The 22,206-nt window shown below is 36.4% G+C and overlaps 1 protein-coding gene across 1 annotated transcript; it reads left to right on the top strand.

The window, feature by feature from the left end:
• The first annotated feature begins 1,363 nt into the window (after window positions 1-1,363).
• Window positions 1,364-21,949, top strand: SPDL1 (spindle apparatus coiled-coil protein 1). Its single transcript, XM_043596205.1, is given in 13 exon segments — window positions 1,364-1,569; window positions 6,449-6,643; window positions 8,744-8,920; window positions 11,212-11,406; window positions 11,970-12,119; window positions 12,219-12,317; window positions 12,396-12,506; window positions 14,998-15,138; window positions 15,570-15,673; window positions 16,318-16,505; window positions 18,640-18,657; window positions 18,660-18,981; window positions 21,545-21,949. Coding segments are annotated over 12 exon segments (1,812 nt in total). The 5' UTR covers window positions 1,364-1,569; window positions 6,449-6,484; the 3' UTR covers window positions 21,693-21,949.
• The last annotated feature ends 257 nt before the right edge of the window (window positions 21,950-22,206 follow it).

The following is a 22,206-nucleotide window of genomic DNA, read 5'->3' as shown; positions in this document are numbered from 1 at the left end:
TGGGTGATGGGCATTAAGGAGGGCACCTTTTGGAATGAACACTGGGTGTCGCATGTAAGAGATGAATGAATCACTGAGCTCTACTCCTGAAGCCAAGACTACACTGTATGTTAACTAACTTGAATTTAAATAAATAAATTTAAAAAAAGAACTAGAAGTCCACAAAAGAAACTGAAAAGAGGAAAGCAAGGAGGGTGTAGCACCCTAAGACCTAAAGCCAGACTCAATAAGACTGATCACCTCTGCCATAATACAAGAGAAATGAGGACTAAGTAATAAATTTTGAAAGACAGAACTCACTGGTGACATTGAGAACAGCCATTTTTACTGGACTTGTGGGGACCCAAACCTTAAGTGGGAAAAAAATGTAAGAATAAAAGGAAAGATAATGAAGACAGTCAATATCAATTTTTTTCCCAGGAATTTTGTGATCAAGGGAAGCAAATAGCCGGCTGGAGTCAAGGAAGATTAGATTTTTTGAGATGTAAGTCCTTACAGCATGCTTATTTGCTGCTAAGATCCACCAGGGAAGAAAAACACTGATGATGAAAAAGAGAGGAGCTATGGCCAAGGGCTCAAGTAGGCAAGAAAGATGATCTCAAAGCACATGACCTTTAGAACAATTACTAGGACTCAGAATTGCTCAGTATATTCTGGCTATTGTTAGTTCTGATTGCTTAAAGTTTTGAATTATGAATAGACATCAGGCTTACAAAACATAAATTCGTTATTTAAACACATACACAAGAGCTTGGCCTCTAGCAGCAGACTGCATTAGTTCAAATTCTAGCTCTTCCATTTGACCAATATACCTTTCTTCTTGGGGCTGTTTTCTTTAGTAAAAAGAGAGGGTACTACCTACCTCCTAAGGCTGTTTGTGGACTTAACTGATATAATCCGCATAGAATTTAACACTGTACTGAAAAATGTCAATGCCATTATAATGATACCTGTCATCCTGTTCTATAACAGTAACTGTGCTTCTGTCCTTTGATGAGTTTAGGCACTGTCACACTGATTCAGACTCCTGGAACCCTGGGGAGATATGTGAGGGCATGGCCCTCGGAGCGCAAGCCGGCCAGTCTGCGGTAGGAAGCAGGAGGCTTCTGCACACCACAGATTTTCCCACTGTCTCGCCTTTTAGTAACACTGTCTCTCCCGAAGGTAATGGTGAATAAACAAACAATATGGCAATTCAAAGTGGACGCCGGAAGACACGCAGAACAACTCTGAGTAAAGCCGATCAGCTAAAGAACTACGTCTGCGCCTGCGCAAAGCCCCAGTCTGGCCACGTGTGTGTGCGCAGTCGCAGTAGGCGGAGCGGGGCGCTCAATTGGAGGTTCCTGCCAGTTTTTCCTTAACGCGCGGCTTGGGGGGAATATCTCGCGATACCTGTGAGTTCTCGCGGGAACAGCATTCAAAAAGCCCTGGCGCTTACCTGAGAACTAGCTGAATGAATGTGTAGACGACTCTGGTCGTGAAGTGGGGTTGCCATCGCGAACCTGGGCGCCGTGAGCCCTTGTCTCGAGCGGCTGGCTGCAGCAGCGGGGGAAAAGGGTGAGGAGAGAGGTAGGGGCAAGGGTCCTGGAGGGAGGTGCGTGTGGAGAGAAGCTGTGGGAGCGGCAAAGGGGAGTGCTCTCTGGGGAGTGGGGGAAAGCAGGGCCTAGGGAAACTTGGGGTCCAGGTCAAGGCGGAGGCCTTTAGCAGGAACAACTTCTTCAGAGGAACCCGGAGTTCTTCTCAACCAGGTTCCGAGCCGGTCTCAATCTTCCGTTGGGCCGGGTGGCCACCTCCGGGTGTTCTGCCTCTGTACGGAAGACGGGGTCGCTCGCCTGGGCCTCCGGGTGACAACAAACACCGGGTCCGCTCGGTCCAGTACGGTAGCCGCTAGCCACTAGTGGCAGTCTGAATTGAGAAGTGCTGTAAAATGGAAGATGCAGGCTGAATTTCGAAGACTACACAAAAGGAGGAATGGCCCGTTGATAATTTTTATAAAGATTACATGTTGAAATGATAGTGTTTTTGGATGTATTGGGCTGAATAAAATATTACTAACATGAATTTCACCGTATTTACTTTTTTTAACCTGGTTCCTAGAAAATTAAAAGTCGCAGATGTAGCTCGCATTCTATTTCCGTTGGACAGCGCAGCCGCAGACAGCTGCGTGTCAGGTTCTAATTGCTTTTCATCCCTTAGCTGGTGTAATATTCTCAAAAACCCTGTTAGGTCTATATTACTGTCTTTACTTTATGGATGAGCAAAGAAGACCTTAAACTGTCCAAGTTCATGCTGCCAGTGAGTTGTGGAAGTGGAGTAAGAGCTAAGGCAGCCTGAGTCCCTGAGCTCCCTGCCTCCTGAATGCTTTGTTATGTTTCTGAGAGGTTAAAATGTGGTTAGGAGCGCCAGGCTTCGGAGCTGGACCCTCGTTCCCATCTCAGCCACATACTGATTACCCCGGCCAAGTTACTAAGCCTTTCTGTGCCTCCGTTTGCACATGTGTGAATGGGGGAAATACCTTATACTTCACGGAGTTGTTGAGAGAATTAGATACCATATGCAAAGCACCGAGTACGATGTCTGGCACCTGTTAGCTGTAGTTATTCAACCCTGGCTACCTCTATGCAGATTTATAGGTTATTAACTCTTATTCATCCATCAGACCTTTGCTGGAAAGTTACTTCCTCAGCGAACTCTTTCTTGCCCATACTTAACCCTGCTCTGTCCCCACCCCACTTCCCAATTGAGGACAGCACCTCCATGTTACAGCCTGATACATCTCTCCCTCTTGCACTTACCACACTTATAAATCTTTACAGTTCATTTATTTGATTTAATGCCTTTCCACTAACAGACTGTTACATTCAAGAAGGCAGGGGTATTGTTTAGTTTTGGGGTCATCATTGTGTCCTCAGTAATAGCATAGTATCTGACACACAATAAGAATTCTAGCAAGTCTTTGAATGAATGAGAGCTAGTTTTTTGGCTTCCTTGATATTGTTGGCCAGGATGTCTTGGGGCTAGTTTCCCCCCCCACCTTTTTTTTTTGGTAAATGTCGATTATAATAATATTTAACTTATGTCCGTTAAATGAGATAATTCATTTGAAGCACTCTGTCTGGCAAATAGTAGATCCTCACGGAGTATATATTATTACTAACAATGCAATAATTAGTGCCTGGCCCCATCACCAAGCTTTGGAAAGGTCTTATATTTTATTTTTAAAGTTTGTTTATTTTGTGTGTGAGAGAGAGGGAGTGTCTGCAAGTGAGCAGGGGAAGGGTATAGAGGGGTTGAGAATCCCAAGCAGGTCCCAAGCTGACAGCACATGGAGCTGGTGAAGCCCGATGTGTAGCTCAAACCCATGAAGCATGAGATCATGACCTGAGCTGAAATCAAGAATCAGACACTCAACCGACTGAGCCATCCAGGCACCCATGGAAAGGTCTTCTATTTTAGAGCAGTAACTGCCAGCCCTGGATAACGTAGGATACCTTTTATTTCCCTCTGTCTTCTAAAATCATATATCTCCCATTTCATCTTCATTCTTAATGACCTTGCTTCCTGATTCACTGATAAATTGGAGCAGTTAGAAGAGCACTTATGCAGACTCCCACCACTAATCTACCTACTTATCAGTGTCTGTACCCATATACTTTGCTTTCCCTTACTTTAGATGAAATATTCATGCTCCTTTCTGAAATCAGTCCCTGTACATTAGACCTCGTTGTCTTTTCATCTCTCTAGCAGTTTGCCATGACCTCTCTAGCATCAGTTTTTCTTTTCTCCTGAATCTATCCCATGACATATACACATGCTGTTATTTTTTCTTAATTTTTTTGTTGTTGTTGTTAAAAGACAAACCTATTCCCCTTTCAGCTACTGCCCTGTTTATCTAGTAGTCTCCTTTGCGGCAAAACTACTTGTTTTCCTATTTTCCCACCATCCTCTCCAACCCATTTCAGTTGGCTTCCAGGATAACACATGGTCTTGGTTTTCCTCCTACCTCATTGGTCATGCCTAAGTACACTTTACTTCTTCTTTCCACCTCTTAATGCCTCAAACCTTGGTCCTCTTCTGTTTAATTATGCTCGTACTCTGGAGATACCAAGGCTCAAGGATTTATGTTAATAACTCCTAGGTTTATATTACCAGCCCAGATCCTTCTACTAGTATAGCCAACTGGTTACTTGACATATATGATGTCCAAAACATAAGCCCCTGATTTTTTTTTTTAAGTTTATTTATTTTGAGAGAGGGAGGGAGGGAGAGAGAGAGAGGCAGAGAGAGACACTCCTAAGCGGGCTCTGTCACACAGAGCCCAATGAAAGGCTCGAACTCACAAACTGTGAGATCATGACGCTTAACCAACTGCACCACCCAGACACCGCAAGCCCCTGATTTTTTTTTTTTTAAAACAATTTTTGCTCACAATTTTTGTGGCTTCAACTGATGGCAAATCTGCCCCACTTGTTGCTCAGGCCAGCCTTGGAGATATTTTTGACTTTTCTCTTTTTTATACACCCCACATTTAATTGTTAAAAAATCATGTTGGTTTTATGTCCAAGCTTCATGCAGAATTTGACCATTTCTCCGTACTCCTTATATAACCACTCTCATGTGAGCAATCATCTCACTTGGTCTGTCACTTGCTCCCCTCCAAACTATTCAACATAGCAGCCAAAATGATCCTTTTAAATGTATCAGATCTCTACTCCAGACTTTGTAATGAATCTCACTTTCACCCATAGTAGAAGCCAAAGTCCTCACAATAGCCCAATTAGCCTATTCTCTCCTCTGATCTAAATTCTTTCTTGTTCATTCCTTGGGTTTCCTTCCACTTTAATGCTACCCTTCTACCTCTATTCCTTTATCTTTCTGGAAAAAGGTACATGGCTAATTCTCTTACCTTCTGCAAGGCTTTGCTCCTAAGTCCCTTGAGGACTTTTCCCCCAATGCTTATTTTAGATTTCATCCTACTAACAATACTCCTACCTCTTCTAAGTTCCCTTATCCTGTTCTTTTTTTAAATTTTATTTCCACTTTAATGCATTTAATTATTATACTACTTTTGCTTATCTTCTCCCACTGGAAGTTAAGTTTCATGAAAGAAGAGTGCTTTTTCTTTTGGTCCATTTGGATGCTGATGGATCTGAAATGCCCAGAATGGAGCTCAGCACATAGGCTTTAAGAAATATTGTTGGGGGCGCCTCAGTGGCTCAGTTGGTTAAGCGTTCAACCTCGGCTCAGGTCATGATCTCACGGTTTGTGGGTTCAAGCTCCGTGTTGGGCTCTGTGCTGACAGCTCAAAGCCTGGAGCCCGATTTGGATTCTGTGTCTCCCTCTCTCTGAGCCCCTCCCCTGCTCATACTCTGTCTCTGTCTCTCTCTCTCAAAAATAAAACATTAAAAAAAAAAATATTTGGTGAATTAATGACTACATTGACTGGAGAGTGGGGAAACACCTTATTAATAGCCTGTTGCTCTTTGAATGCAAAGCTGAGTTTAAATCTAGCCTGAGAGACTGGGACCAATTTGGAAAGGATCATGAGTAAGGTCCAGTTACAGTGGAATGTTTCTATATACAATGTTTCAGTCATTGATTAGAAATCTAGAATGAGAGAAATGTTCTTTAGTTACTCTGAACATGATTCTGTTTTGCATGTCTTCTTATGAATAACTAGGAAAATACTAGGTGCATGTTGTCAATAAAGCATATTTAATGTGTTCAAGAAGTTAACACTGTTTCAAAAAATTGTGGACCTGAGAGTCTTTGCCTTACAAACCTTATTCAAAGCTGCCTTCTTACATTTTAAGTTAGCAGTCATGTTACTATAAAGTTTCTTGATTTTTCATTGTTCTCTTAACTTGATTACCTGTTTAGTGATGTATGAGACCCATCCAACCTTAGTATTTAAGAAGCTTAGCACACAACTGAACAGTTCCCTGCATTTCTTTTTTTTTTTTTAATTTTTTTTTAATGTTTATTCATATTTGAGAGACAGAGAGAGACAGAGCATGGCGGGGAAGGGGCAGAGAGGGGGAGACACAGAATCTGAAACAGGCTCTAGGCTCTGAGCTGTCAGCACAGAGCCCGACGCGGGGCTCGAACTCACGAGCTGCGAGATCATGACCTGAGCTGAAGTCGGATGCTCAACCGACTCAGCCACCCAGGCGTCCCTCCCTGCATTTCTTAGAAACAAGTGTGTTCAGGTTTTGTTTTTGTTTTCCTCTGTGATTTGGTCTCAAATCAGGTAATGGAATTAACAGACCTTTCTTTTAGAACAAGCAAATTTGACCATTTAAAAGTCAGAAATAATATCTTTGATGCTATGTTTTTCTGTATGTCAGTAGTATTAGGGGAAAAGATATATCTTTTTATTATTATTATTATTGTTACTGTATGGAGTATTTTGTTTAAGCTTAAGTACTTACATTTCCTCTGTTTACAGTAGACCAGAAGCAAAAAAAAAAAAAAAAAAAAAATCATGGAGGCAGATATAATTGCAGATCTTCGATGCAAGCTCAAAGAGGTTGAAGAAGAGCGACTAAAAGCTGCACAATATGGTTTACAACTAGTAGAGAGCCAAAATGAGTTGCAGAATCAGTTGGATAAATGTCGTAATGAAATGATGACCATGACTGAGGTAGGACCCTGGGACTCCTCTGTTTATAAGGGTGTGCTTAGCTATTGAAGATTTGTATTGTCTAGAAATTATTAATATTAGTTTGATTCCTTTTTGAAGATTTTAGTTCTAGTTCCTACTCACCCCCATCTCTAATAAAAGGAACTGAAGTAAATGAATTCCTAATATTCTTTCTGACCCTGTGTGTTCTGAATTTGAAAAGTTATTGTTCTCTTTAGCACATACTGGATTTTAGATTTTATTTTGTCTGCAGTCTTCCTTGGTGACCTCACTTGTTTCATAGCTTTAGATAATACCTAAATGTCCTATGACACTATACCAGGTCCTTACTTTACCCTTAAAGTCTAGATTTGTATATTCCATTGCCTACTAATAGACATCTCAAATGTAACAAACAGAATCATTGATTCTCTGCCTGCTAACAAAACATTCTCTTGCAATTTAGTTTACTTAGTAAACGTAAATAATTTAAGGCAAATTTCTAGGAGTTTTATTCAAGATCTTTGTGTCCTTTCTTTCTCATGTTTAATCCATTAGGAAGATCTAAGAACTTGACCATCCATCTATGTTACTGCCATTCTGATCCAGACCACCATCATCTGTCCCCTAGACTACAGTAGCCTTTTAACCAGGTTGCCTGCTTCCCTCATTGCCTTTCATTCTTCACACAGCAGCCAAGTGGCCATTGAAAGAGAAACAAAAGATCATGTTACAGGCCTGCTAAAATCACTCCTATGGAGGCACCTGGGTGGTTCATTTGGTTGAGCATCTGACTCTTAATTTCGGCTCAGGTCATAATCTCATGGTTTGTGGGATCAAGTGATCAAGTCCTGCGTTGGGCTCTGCACTGACAGTGTGTCATGGAGCCTGTTTGGGATTCTCTCTCTCCCTCTATCTCTGCCCCTGCTCCTGTGTCCACTCTCTCTCAAAAATAAACATTAAACATGCACACACACCCACCTATGACTTCCGATTATATTTACAACAAAATCTCAACTCCTTACCGGGGTTTGCAGATTTGTATGTGATCTGACCCATGGCAACTACTTTACTCATCTTTAACTACTTTTGACCTCATCTGTAACTATTTTTCCTTGTTCTTAGCTATACTAATCCTGCCTTACAGGCTTTACATGAGCTGTTGCCTTCATCTGCATTGCTCATTCCCTGTCCCAACCCTTGGATTGAGTCCTCAACCTTTACATTTCTGTTTAATGTTACCTCAGCTTGAGAGACCTTCCCTGACTGTTTTGTAAAGTTGCCATCATTCACTGATCCAGCTAATTAAATCAGATTATAAGCTCCATGAGAGAAGGAATGTTGTTTGTCTTGTTCACTGCTGTATCTGTAGTGTCTGGCACACATTTATTGAAAGAATGAATTAATCTGTTTTCCGTTTTATGTAGTAAGTGCCCAGTAATATGGTTAAACTTTGATTTCAGTATTTAAGTACAGCAAGTAAAAATAACTTGCTTATTTTTCTCTTATTTATTTTCTCTTATTTTTAACAGCTTATTGAAGGAGTTTGAACTAATGCTTTTTTTAATCTTTAAACTTCCCTGTCAGAAGCAAAAGCCCTCTTAAATCCTCCTTTTATCTCTGCACTATATTCATTTGAGAAGTCACTTGTGAACATTTCTCAGATGACTACATTCTGAAAGGTCTAATTTAGTATTTCATTTTTTACCTAGTCCACTATTTTATTTTCAGAGTCATAAGTAGAGCATATCATTATCAAACCAAGTAATTCTCACTAGGAAAGCTGAAGTGCTATAAAATGTTTTGTTTTGTTTTGTTTTTATTTTTGTTTTTGTTTTCCCTAGCAGAGATTACTTGACATGTTGACATTCCATGAACACCTTTTTTTTTTCCTTAACAGGGCATAGAAGCAATTACCACATGAGTAGCATGGGTTGAAAGCCTCTGGGTTTTCTTAGGACTGATTAGCTACAAAGTTACTCCATATCTAACATGTGCTGGTTAGGTAGAAAGCAGCAAATAGGTGAAGTAGGAATGAAACAGTTCAAGGTGAGAAGTGCTTATATATGATGGCTTTAAGTTAGTTTTACGTAATTGGATTATAATTGAATCTGTTTTCAGAATTATGAACAAGAAAAATATACTCTTCAGAGAGAAGTTGAGCTTAAGAGTCGAATGTTAGAAAGTTTGAGCTCTGAATGTGAAGCTGTTAAACAACAACAGAAAACACATCTGGAGCAATTAAAAGAACAACTAAGCAGAAGCCACGGACAGGAAGTGAATGAACTAAAAACTAAGGTTTGGATTTCTATGTATGTCAAAACAAAAATATTTCATGCTTATGGAATTACCAATCTGTAAATGTTAGGTGATGATGATTTTCTTGATATTGTCTATTCATAATAGCTGAGATCAAGGGTTCCATCATCATAATGTTGGGAGTGGGAACACTGAGAAACAAGTTTACCTGAGGGACTTGTATTAGTAACATTGTACTAATTGAATACAATTATTTAATTTTATTAACTGGGTATTTGAATGGAGTTTTAGTTTACTAACCACCATGACCTTGTTTAAAGTGCATAGTATGGCAGTCCCATTTTAGAAAGACTGGTCTCCTAGTTTTCACTGCAACTAGTGATCTACTTTGTAATTCTACAGAAGAAACCCGTAGTTTATTTATTGTAAAATAACATACATTAGAATTGATACTTTCTAGTTTGTTTATTGAAGGTTAACTGATAACATATGATCTGCCTCCTACAACAACTCCTTAAGGAGGATACCATGATTGTCTCCATTTAACAGATGAGAAAATCAATGTTTAAACAGAGTGAGTAAATTGGACAAAACCACAGAAATCAGTTGAGATTTGAACTGAAGCTGTCTGATTCTAAAGTCCATGTTGCTGTTCTTAGTCTAATGACATGTTATACTGGCTTCATTTCATGCATAAATACAAATTGTCCATTCTTTTCTGGTACCCCCAACTATCCAGTGCCTTCAGGTTACTTCTAAGGAATCCAGAACCTTTATCATGGCTCCTCTTTGTATAGAGTCCCTACTTCCCAGACCCCTCTCTACAAAACCTCTCCTGACTTTTTGCCTATTTTCTCAGAAGCCTGTTTTCTAATTTTCATTGTTTCGTGTAGCATCCTTCAAGATTTCTATGTATCTGTACCACCTGTACTGTTAATTAATTTCTTTAAACTGACTCTCTTTTTATATTTTCTTATTTTAAGTAATGGTGTCATTGAAATTATGTATTTGAGCTGGTTATATTTTTTCCTAAAATGTTGTCAGAAAAACATGACTATCAAAATATGCTTTCATGGTAATAGAATCACCTTACATTCATTTGGGCAAACAGTAATCCACCTTGTCTGAAACTAATCTAAGTTGAGACACCAATGACTGATAATGATGCGTTCTTCTTCCCCCACTCCTCGCCACGTTATTTTCGTTTTAGCAGTGGCTTTCATTATGTAAACAAAAAAAGAGTAAAAGAGTAATGTAGGAAATACTCGGAGTCTGAGGCAAAGCCACCTATATAAGAGACGGCTTTTTGGTGGAGCAAAGACTAAATTAGTCAAAAAATATTTTCAGTCTTAACGGATGTTCTCAAGTCACTTGTGCCAAAATTTTCACATTTTATCTGAAATGTTTCACTTCTTTCTCACATATAATCCATCAACAAGTTCTAAGAACCTAATCTATAAAACATCCATGTGTGCTGCTACTATTCTAGTCCAGATCACCATCATCTCTCCTCCAGACTACTATTGTAACCTTCTATCCAGGTAGCCTGCCTCCATTGTTGCTACTCATAACGTTCACTCTTCACACAATAGCCAAAGTGGCCAAGTCCAGACTTACTTTGATTACTAATATGGACTATTTGTATGTTTGTAAGACAGAGCATATCACTATTAAAAGATGCCTAGCCTTGGCCAAATAGGAAACCCTAATCGTCTCATCATGTAGTAAATTTGGGTCAGTCAGTCGTTCCAACATAGATCATTCAGCTAAAATTTTTTTTTTTTTCTTCACATTATGAAAATAGGAAAGGGAAAGTAAGTCAAAAGGCTCTTATATTTTAAATAGAAAATATCAGGATATAATCTAAGAAAGTTGATACCCAATTGAAGATAATTCAATATAGATGATAATTGTAACCCTGGATGTCAAGCAAAAGTTTTTTGTTGGTAACAGAAATTGTGTAGTGAATACTAGGCATTGTGTTATATGTTTTATCCACCTGATCTCAGTTGAGAGCCTCACAGTAACCCAGGAATGGTTGATACAATCATTTACCAGTTTTACATAGGAGGAATGAAATAGGCTAAATCTAGGCTTTCCCTTAAAAATTCATCCTTCTGCTATAAGTTTGTTCCCTTTAAACTATATATTTTCAGTTTTCCAAGATTTAGAACTATATGAAAATGTAATTTGTTTTGTTCAGCTTGACTGTCTTCCAAAATAGTTATACTGCAGTTACCAGAATAATTTGTACTGCAACTATATATTCTGATGACCTTCAATTACCTTTTGATTTTTTAAGATTTCATTTTTTTTTTTTTTTACTTTAGTTAGAAAAACTAAAAGCAGAATTAGACGAAGCTAGGCTTAGTGAAAAGCAGCTGAAGCACAAAGTAGATCATCAGAAGGAACTCCTTTCATGTAAATCAGAGGAAATGAGAATAATGTCTGAGCGTGTACACGAAAGTATGTCTTCAGAGATGCTGGCTCTTCAAATTGAGCTGACTGAAATGGAAAGTATGAAGGTAATATTTATGGCATGTATGTTCTTAGAGTTTTTTTTTTCTTGCGTATTTTTGTTACATGTTTTTGTTATAATTTTAAGGCTGAAATACTTTTTGGCTTAATTTTGATGTAACGAATTAAAAAATATTTTAGAGAGTTTTTAGGTGGATTACTTCATGCATAGTAAAGCTTTAAATTATGTGATTATGTAAAGCAGACTACCTTCCAATTAATGAAACCTCTGGAAGAATTTAGAGTCATTAACTGATCCTAGTTTGTGTCTAAAAACCCTATATAAATGTTGGTTTCATGGAAATTGATATGCATATGAATGTAGGGTTTTTTTTTTTTTTATTGTAGGCTGAGGTTAATTAAAAATTAAAGTCTTAACTTCACAGGAGAGAAAGATACCTTTTCATTTTGTTCCCTGCTGAAAAATATAATTTTATTATTTTATGATGCACCTTACAACTTTTGACTAGTTCTTTAGTTTTAGTTTTGAACCACAGCTGATAAACTGAGCAGCTGCTAAATGAAAGATTTATTGAGGAGAATTTCCTCTTTTTCAATTCCTGTTGAATAGACTACCCTCAAAGAAGAAGTGAATGAATTACAGTATAGACAAGAACAACTAGAACTTCTTAGTACTAATTTAATGCGCCAGGTAGACCGTCTTAAAGAAGAAAAAGAGGAGCGAGAGAAAGAAGCAGTTTCTTACTATAATGCCTTAGAGGTACTGTGATTACGGTAACATTATTTTTTCCAATTTATAATAAGTTGTTTCCTTGCTAACTTAACCCCTATCAGCTAAATTGTTTTCTTTTAAATTTAGAAAGCTCGTGTAGCAAATCAAGATCTTCAGGTGCAATTAGACCAGGCCCTCCAGCAAGCCTTGGACCCCAGTAGTAAAGGCAACTCTTTGTTTGCAGAGGTACTTAACAAATACTCCATTGATTAAATTGGCATTTCACTTAATACAAGAATAATTACACATGTTAATATTTTCTAGGTGGAAGATCGAAGGGCAGCAATGGAACGTCAGTTCATCAGTATGAAAGTCAAGTATCAGTCACTAAAGAAGCAAAATGCATTTAATAGAGAACAGATGCAGAGAATGAAGGTATCGAGTTATAATTGGAGGCTTATTAAACCTATTTTGTATCCATATTACATGTACAAATATATCAAAGAAAGCATCTTTTTATTCAAAGAATGTACTTAGTTATTTCTAGAACTGCATGATTTTAGAAAAAAATATTTTTTTAATTGAAATTTTTTTTAATTTTTTTTTTACATTTATTTATTTATTTTTTTTTTAAAGTTTATTTTTTTATTTTTATTTTTTTTATTTTTTTTTTCTGAAATTTATTGACAAATTGGTTTCCATACAACACCCAGTGCTCATCCCAAAAGGTGCCCTCCTCAATACCCATCACCCACCCTCTCCTCCCTCCCACCCCCCATCAACCCTCAGTTTGTTCTCAGTTTTTTACAGTCTCTTATGCTTTGGCTCTCTCCCATTCTAACCTCTTTTTTTTTTTTTTTTTCCTTCCCCTCCCCCATGGGTTCCTGCCAAGTTTCTCAGGATCCACATAAGAGTGAGACCATATGGTATCTGTTACATTTATTTATTTTTGAGAGACAGAGAAACGGAGCACACATGGGGAGGGGCAGAGAGAGAAGGAGAATCCAAAGCAGGCTCCAGGCTCTGAGCTGTCAGCACAGAGCCCAATGCGGGGCTAGAACTCATGAACCGTGAGATCATGACCTGAGCCGAAGTTGGACGCTCTACCAACTGAGCCACCCAGGCACCCCCAAAAATCTACATTTTAAAATTGACTAAAAGATCTATTGTATTTTATTTAAAAAATTAATTCCTTAGTAAATATTTAGTAGTAATACAGTTAGCATCCATTAATTTTTTTTTTTAATGGTTGCTCAATAACTTTGCCAGAAATGTATAAATGTTTGTGTAGTAGGGAAAAGAACTTGAAAAGTTTTTATTTCCTGCTGTTGTCCTGGCATCTCTTAGCACAGCCCTAAGGTTCCTACTTCAATGGAAGCTAGCTCTCTCACCATTCTTCAGTTCTCCTGCAAAGGCTTATTAAAGAGTGGGACTTAGATTTCCTTTTCTTGCAGTTCCTCAAGTCAAGCATGTTTTGATTTAAGGAGTTTTTGGTCATTTTAGTCAAACAGGCAGTAACAGAAAAACATGTGGAAGTTATAAAGATTGTAGTATTGTACCCAGCTTTTAGAATCCTGATCCTTAAACTGTTTTGCTTAACTGGTAAGTGGAAGTCTCGAAGGGTTTCCTGCCTTTTATTTAGGATGGTGAGATTTACAAAGAAATGTGAAAAGTCATAATTAAACTTTGGTGTTAGATGAACTTGGGATTTAATCCTAGTTCTATCCATTGTTAGCTATGTGACCTTAGACAAGTATTTTTACTTTTCAGGACATCAGTCACCTCATCTATGAAGTAGATATGATAGAACCTGCCTCTTAAATTGTCCTGGAATTAAATAAAAGTATAGTAAAATGCTTACACGGTGCTTGGCGTAGAAGGAAGTACTAACTTAATAAAGATCTGTGGTTTTTAAGGATTTTGATTGTGCTGCCTGGTTTACTGAGGCTCTCCCCAATCCAGGAATGACACTTTTTGTAATTTTCTCACATTTGCTTTTTGTTTTCTTTCAGTATTTGTTGAGTTACTATTAATCTCCCAGTGTTCCCATGATATTGGGACAACAAGTAGCATTCTGAATCTTCTTAGGCTAAATGTGTCTAGACTCTAGTCTGAAGTGGAACAAAATATGGGTCCTTAAAAATGTTAGAAGTCATCTTTCTGCCTTTGTGACCATAACTGCAACGTAATATCATTGTTTGCTTTCCTCAAACTATATTTAAACTAACTGATACTTTTTAGAACTTCAAAATTTTCTGAAGGCAGAAAGGAATGGTAATTTTAGATTCTAGTTAATTTCCTTTCAGCTGGTATGCAACTCCAGGTTTAGGTGGAGTCATAATTAGGTGCTGCTCTTAAATAAATTTCTTTATATTTGTATTGAAGATTCCCTCAGTATCCTTAGATGACTTTTACCTTTGCTTTCTATCCTTTTCATTTGTGAATCTCACCTTTATAAATATAAGTAGCTTCATAATTTCTCCCACTTAATACTATTGAAGTTAATCAAAATTTTAGAAAAACCCCAGCAGACCCTTAATGACAGTGGGTGTGATGAGTAAAGTAGAACATTATAGCTTTTGAGCAGGTTTATTTACTGGTTAAGTGATGCTTCTGGATCATAGCCATTCATTTCAATTTTATGTTTCACAGAAGTACAAATAATTTTTATTATCAGATATTACTCCTAAGTATTCATATAAGTACTCAGTTATATCTGTAACTAAACTTATTGATATAAATATTTTCAAGTTATTAGATTATTAAATTAGACATAGCTAGTTTTGTTTCCAAACTGAGTTCAGGGGGTAATATAGTACAAAATATGCATTATACCAAAAATGTTATTGTTAGAATTTTCCTCTCCCCAACTCAGTTCTGTGGGGGGTGGGGGTGGGATTGTAAATTTTTTTTTTTTTTTCCCCAGTTACAAATTGCGACATTGCTACAAATGAAAGGATCTCAAACTGAGTTTGAGCAACAGGAGCGGCTGCTTGCCATGCTGGAGCAGAAGAACGGTGAAATTAAACACCTCTTAGGTGAAATCAGAAACCTGGAGAAATTTAAGGTATGTGTAACTCCTTCAATAGTGCAGCCAGATTTGGTTTGAATATCTTACATCAGTTGACCCTTGAGCAACACAGGGGTTAGGGATGCCCACCCCTGTGCTGTCAAAACTCTGCATAATTTTTGACTCCCCCCAAAACTGTATTAGTAGCTTACTGTTTATTGGAATCCTTACTGATGACATAAACAGTTGATTGACACATGTTTAGTATGTTATATGTATAATACACCATATTCTTACAACAAAGTAAGTTGGAGAAAATAAAGTGTTGTTAAATTATAAGGAAGAAAAAATAAAATTTACAGTACTCTACTGTGAAAAATTCACATATGAGTGGACCTATATCACTCAAACCTGTGTTATTCAAAGGACAACTGTATTAACCCAATATGCTATTCATTTTGAGTAATAAGAATTGTTGTTTTCTTTAGAGTTTATATGAAAGTACGGAATCTAGGCAGTCCGTCAACTCTGACACTCCAGAAGATAACACTTACTATACAGATTTACTTCAGATAAAGCTTGACAACTTAACGTAAGTGTTGGGTGGTTAGAAAGATGGACACACTCTTGACTTGCTTATAATAAGTAGTATTAGTGACTACAAATTTTTGTTTTCACATTGCCAAAAGAAATTCCGGAAAAGAAAAGCAACAAAAATATATTGGTGGCAGATGAGATATATTGAAGATATAATTAGTGCTGGTTATTGAAGAAAAAATATTTTCAATGAGTAATTAAAGATTTTGATTTCTTTGGGTTTAGTTTTTTAGACTGGTAAGTGAAAAGAACTTTAATACAGAAAATGTACTTATACTCTAAATTTTTCAAGATTAATATCAACTAATTTAAACTTGAAAGTTAAGTTACTTGTACGTGCATTACTGCGGAAATAATACTTTGCCCCTTTGTCCATTTCCTTTGAAGAATGCATGACATTTTTTTGTTTGAAAATGCTATTGTTAAAGCTTACTTTGTTTATTGGTTCTTTCTTATCTAAAACCCCCCAAAAATGTATTTTTGTCTAAGAGTTCAAGTATATAGTAAAAGATTTTGCAGTAACAATATACCTTGTGTGTGTGCGTGTGTGTGTGTGTGTGTGTGTGTGTGTATAAAACATGTATGTATATTTGTGTGTTATTTTAATATTCCTTGATTCTCCTTTTTGTATTTATATAGCAAAGAAAATGAAAGCACTAAAGGTGAATTGTCCATACAGCGAATGAAAGCATTATTTGAGAGCCAACGGGCTTTGGATATTGAAAGAAAACTTTTTGCAAATGAAAGATGCCTCCAGCTCTCCCAAAGTGAAAATATGAAACTGAGAGCTAAATTAGATGAGTTAAAACTGAAGTATGAACCTGAAGGTATGCATGTCTCATTTATGTTGTCTTTTAAATTATGAGACACCCTGAGAAATCATATCAAGTTTTTTTCTTACTACAGCTTTATGCAAATCCCATTACAAACTAATTTATGGTTATGTACCTGTATCTAATAAAACAGATTTACTCCTACAAAAGATGTAGGAAAATTCTAAGAGAACTGGATACTGGGTATGTATGAATATGATAGGTATTCTGTTGGATATCTGTATATTAGAGCCTTGATAAGGTTTGAAAACCTTAGAGATTTTTCCATTTAAGATTGCGGACACCCTACATAATACCAAAGAGTTTGATTTTGTTGAGGCAACTGATGTTTGGGCTCTGTATTAGTTAATACCATTTATAGAAAACCTAAAAATGGAGACTTAAAAAAGATAGGTATTAATTCTTCCCCTTACAAAAGTCTGGAAGAGACATTCCAGAACTGGTCAGAGTGTCAGGATCTAGGCTTCATTTGCATTGTTCATCAGTATAATCCTTGAGTAGAATTGAGTCACATGACTCCCCTACAAGAAAAGCTGAGAAAGGCAACCTTGATTCTCAGGGGTCATATTCCCAACTACAACTTGGGACTTTTTTTTTTTTTTATAAGTTTAATAGACATATAATATTTTATTAGTTTCAGGGGTATATCATAATGATTCAATATTTATATATAATAAAATGATACCTCCCCATGGTAAGTCACCATGCAAAGTTATTACAATATTATTGAGTATATTCTTGGGGGATCTATTATTGAGGAAGACTAGTGGGACAGATATTAGAGGACAACTAGCAAGTCTGATCACTGAGGTAGAAAATAGCCTTAATATATAGGCTTTGCATCTTACATACTAAAAAAGAGTAGTTTTACTGTCTGTTTGTAAATTAAAAAATAAAAGGCCAAAAATAAAACAAAGCCTAATAAAGTGATGGTTCTTAAAACAAAAAAAAAAGTGTTGTTACATGTTTTAGGTTATAGATTTTCAGCCAGTTTTTGCTCCTATGCTGTTCACATACCTAAGACTGTCATTATTGTTCATGACTCATTCTCAATAGTAGTGGGGAGGTTGTCAGTAATAGTAAGCTTTTTTATAGTTTAAAAAGTCTGCTCTTCTCATCCTTTTTCTCTTTGCTGATTCTAATAGGCTTTCCTACTTAAAAATTACACATTATGAATTTCAAAGGTCTGCTTAACTAAACACTGCAAACAGAGGAAAGTATCGTGAATCTAGTTGATTCAGGGAGAATCTATCTGATGCAAGAGAAAGGGAAGATAATGATATAAAAAGAACAGTGTAGAGCAGGGACACCAACCCCATGTCCACCCATGGTTTCTCCCACCTTCACTAACAATTTTGATTTTGAAAATGAAAAACACATTGGTGTGAGGATAGGGAAAAGATAGAACAATTAATTTAGTGACTGTAAGTATGCCTGCAAAGGGGGTGGAATGATGTTATGTTAGGCAGTGGGGGTAGAAGGCCATTGCTGTAGTCTGCAGTGAGACGTACTATGGTTTGAACTTGGGAGGTATCCACAGTGGAAGTACTCAGATTTTGAACATACTTTGTGGGTGGGGCTAATAAGCACAAATTGCCATAGAGAATTTGACTTGTTCTTTGCATGTAGTCATTACAACACAATATTGAGTGGAGTAAGTGTTTTTAATCCCCATTTTACAGACAAAGAAAATAAAGTTCGAGAGGTTAAGTACTTTCTCCAGGTCACCCAGCTACAGAGTACTACTATGAGGATTTGTATCTGGATTCCTTGACTCTTAGCCACTGCATCCTTCCTCACCTCCATGCTGAAGTCTTATAAAGCCCTGTGTAACTTTTATCACAATATCAGAAGAGAACATATAAGTGTTAATTCTGAGAGCCAAATCTTTTGAGTTCCCAAGGAAAATTTATAGCCAGATAACCTTTAAAAGATACAGTTAGTGAAGTCTATGAAAAAGAAAGGATAAAAGACAGAAACAATATATTTCAATAAAGAGATAAGTGGGTTTTAAAAGAATGAAGAAAAGGAAAAGAAAAACCAATATAACTAGTTCTATCTTTTTATGTTTACAGTGTCTTTGTTTTGACTTATTGACTGAATATACTTTTAATGTTTTTATCCTCAGAGAAAATTGAAGTGCCTGTGGCCAAAAGAGGCGTGAGGTCCTGCCTGTGGATATAACCACCCCTCACAGTGTATGTGCCAAAAGTGCAGTAGAGGAAGAAGTTTGTAGATTACCACCTCAGAAAGAGGAGGCACAGAGCTGTCCCAGCAATTCAGAAAATAACAACTTGCAGATAGAAAAGACAGTTTCTGTAAATACACCAGAAGTCATTCTGTCTCCTCATAAGAGTCTGCCCATGGATACTCAGCCAAGGAAGGAAAAGAAGTGTGTAAAACTTATAGGAGTTTCAGCAGACTCTGAAGTCTTAAGTGAAAGAAGTGGAAACACCCCGGATTCTCCCAGGTCAGTGTCCTATTTTCCTCAGGGCAACCAGCAGACCTCTCCATCTCTTCTCTATCGCTGCATGAACTGTGCTATCTGTTTCTTTATCTATTTTCTTAGTATTGCATGTAGTATAATTCCCCAATTTCATCTGCCTACCTTCAACTTTTTTAAAACTTTAAGAAAAACTAAAATGATTACAAAGGGAAAGGACTCCTGAATAAGGGAATTATTTTCGAGAGTTACACTTTGCTATTTGAAGAAACAGAAATACCACAGTCTAGTACATCTCTGAATGTTTTGTTGGTTTCAAGAAATGTATAGTTGGTTATTTTTCCCCTAGTTCAAGAGTGACCATGAAAGAAAAATTAACTTACGTCCTAAAAGGGCTTTCTAGTAGTCTAAGAAATTTCAGCCTTCTAGAAACTGTTAGATGAAATTTTTTTATGGCTTTTGAAATTGTTTATCCTAAGTCTACAAGAAACAGCTTTGATTTTGACATTTTTAAATATCAAAGGTAATTCATTTTCATTTTTATATCAAAACTTCAAAGCCTGTAGTTTCTGCATGTTTGAGTTTGTGACTCAAAGAGGAAGTGTCAGACATGTGTCTATAGGAATTAACATTTTAAGGGCCTTATCTTTAAAACAAATTAAAATAATAGAGATTGGAAGGTAAGAGAAAGTGAGTGAAAGGAAAAGGTAGGTAACAGTGACTGAAGCTAGGATAGAATAAGATACAAGCTCAGGGCAAGTGTAGCATGACCAAGAGTGGGGAAAAAAGGAATGAGAATGGAGAAGGTAATAAAAAGATGATGAAGGATGTCTGTATGCAATGGAATGATAGATGCATTTAAAATGAGTATCTTTAGACATTTTAAAAATTAAACATATTGATGTCAAAACAGGTTGGATTGTCTACTTATTAAAAGGAGATCTTTAAGGTGCTACTAGGGCTACATGAGTCTTTGATGGGAAGGTACAGAATAAGACATTTTACTAGTGTGTATTTGAGTTAAGATAGTAAGACATAGCCCACCTTTGTAAAAGGGCTGTTTTGTATGTTTTGCCTGATTTTTTTAATAAGTCTTCAGTGCTACTAAAGGTACTGTACAGTGAAAGCACCTCAACAATATGAGCAGCTATTATTATTAAGAGAAGGACTGTTGACCCCTGAGCAACATGGGTTTGATCTGTGCAGGTCCACTTCCATGCGAATTTTTTTTTTTATATATATATACCATACATTATTGTAAATGTGTTTTTCTTATGATTTTCTTAACATTTTCCTTTCTGTAGATTTACTTTAAGAATGCAGCATATGATACATATATAAAATATGTGTTAATCACTTGTTTATGTTATGGGTAAGGCTTCCAATCAACAGTAGGCTATCAGTAGTTAAGTTTGGGGGGAGGCAGAGGTTATATGAGGATTTTTGACTGCAGGGGTCAGCATTGTTCACAGATCATCTATAATTTATTACTCCATTCCTTGGATTTTTATATAGTAACATTATAAGTCTCATAAGGTAAAAGCCTAATATTCTCAAAGAAAAAGTAACTTCAAATAAATTATAAGTCATACACACACACACACACACACACAGAGTTCCAAGTAGTTTTGAAATGAAGTCAATAGGTTATGTTTGTATATATGTGATTCATTGTGTAAGTGTGCTTGACCATTGTATATTTCTGGAGGTGCAGTTCCAGAATTAATCAGTGCAGACCTTGCTATCTGTGTTGTCTTCATTTCTTTTTCTGCTCTTTTTTGCTTGATAAAAATTACTTAAGCAAATGTATTTAGCTACTTGTTTGACTCAAATTAAGTAGCACGTTGGAATTTTGTCTGGCTAGTGAAACAAAAACAAATAAAATACCACAAAACGTTTGTTTTTGTGTATGTGTGAGTCCATCTGCTAACTCAATATGTTTCCAGCCTTTTGCTCGTTGCATGATTAACTTAGACACACAATACTATGATAATATTACAATAGTAAATATGGGTTTACTGGGGACTTCACTATTGCATGCTTTATAAATTTAACTGATAATCTTGCTATTAAATCTTTATAAACCTTTTAAAATATATCTTTACTGTTTTTTCATAAATGATTATTCTGCTAGTTAAAATTCAATTTAAGTTTTGTGTTTCTTTTATGAGACAAATTGCCATGTGTTCATGCACTTCAGTATTCCATGTCATTTTTATCTTGTGTTTTCCTTTTGTAGGTCATGTTAACATTAAAGTTGTGCTCTAGCATTTAAATTTTTTTGTTAGGTGTGCTTATAGTAGACATCCCATTATATTTTAATTCTTAAATTTAGGCTTTGCCATGACTTTTATCGGCGTTAAAAATATTTCTTTGGACATTTAAAATATTAAGTCTGTTGACGTAAAAAGTCTCTTTTAGAGAGGCAGTTACTTAGTTTTCTTAATGGTATTGGAGTCACCTATATTTTTTCCTCATATACATACAAACAATTATGTCTCATTAGAGGCCCATTATATGAGAAGATTGTTTCTTCTGTAATTTTTCTTAACCATATTTGAATTCAGAGTGGATGCTTTAATGCCTGTAGGTTAGCTGCTGAATCAAGGCTTCAAACAGAAGTTAAAGAAAGGAAAGAAACTGCAAGCAAATTGGAAAAGGAAACTTGTAAGAAATCACATCCTATTGTATACGTGTCCTCCAAATCAACTCCAGAGACCCAGTGCCCTCAGCAGTAAGGACTTTACTTTAATGAGAGTAAGGTACCACTTGCCCAAAAGGTTGATTTGGAGCTTTGTTAAGATTGTCTTTATCAGAAGTATACAACCTTGTAGGTTATTTCTTTCTACCTGTTGTGCCAAGACCTGGCATTTTCATGTTCCTCTGACCAAATGTTTAAAATTTGGTTGTGATTCTAAGCAGGAGAGTTCCTTAAATGATGACTCTTCATGGAACTTCTATTAATGACAGTAAATAAACTAATAACTGAAGGAAAGTGTTATTATAATTTATTTGTTGCATTGTATATGGATTTTTTAAGTGTCATTAACACATACCTTCTAAGTCACATATTTGGAAAGAACACAAATCATTAACGATTACATTTTCCTATGTACTTTTTAATGAACTTAGTTTTTCACTATATTATAAAAATAGAAAACTTAGTTTAAAAATATATATTATATTGTAACTGGATTTTATCAGTGTTTAAAGCATCTATGTTTATCTTTGTATTCATGTACGTGATTTAAA

This window comes from Prionailurus bengalensis, chromosome A1, assembly GCF_016509475.1.
Source record: "Prionailurus bengalensis isolate Pbe53 chromosome A1, Fcat_Pben_1.1_paternal_pri, whole genome shotgun sequence".
NCBI lineage: Eukaryota > Metazoa > Chordata > Mammalia > Carnivora > Felidae > Prionailurus > Prionailurus bengalensis.
Note: the sequence above shows the minus strand (reverse complement) of the source record. Positions and strands in the feature narration are given on the sequence as shown.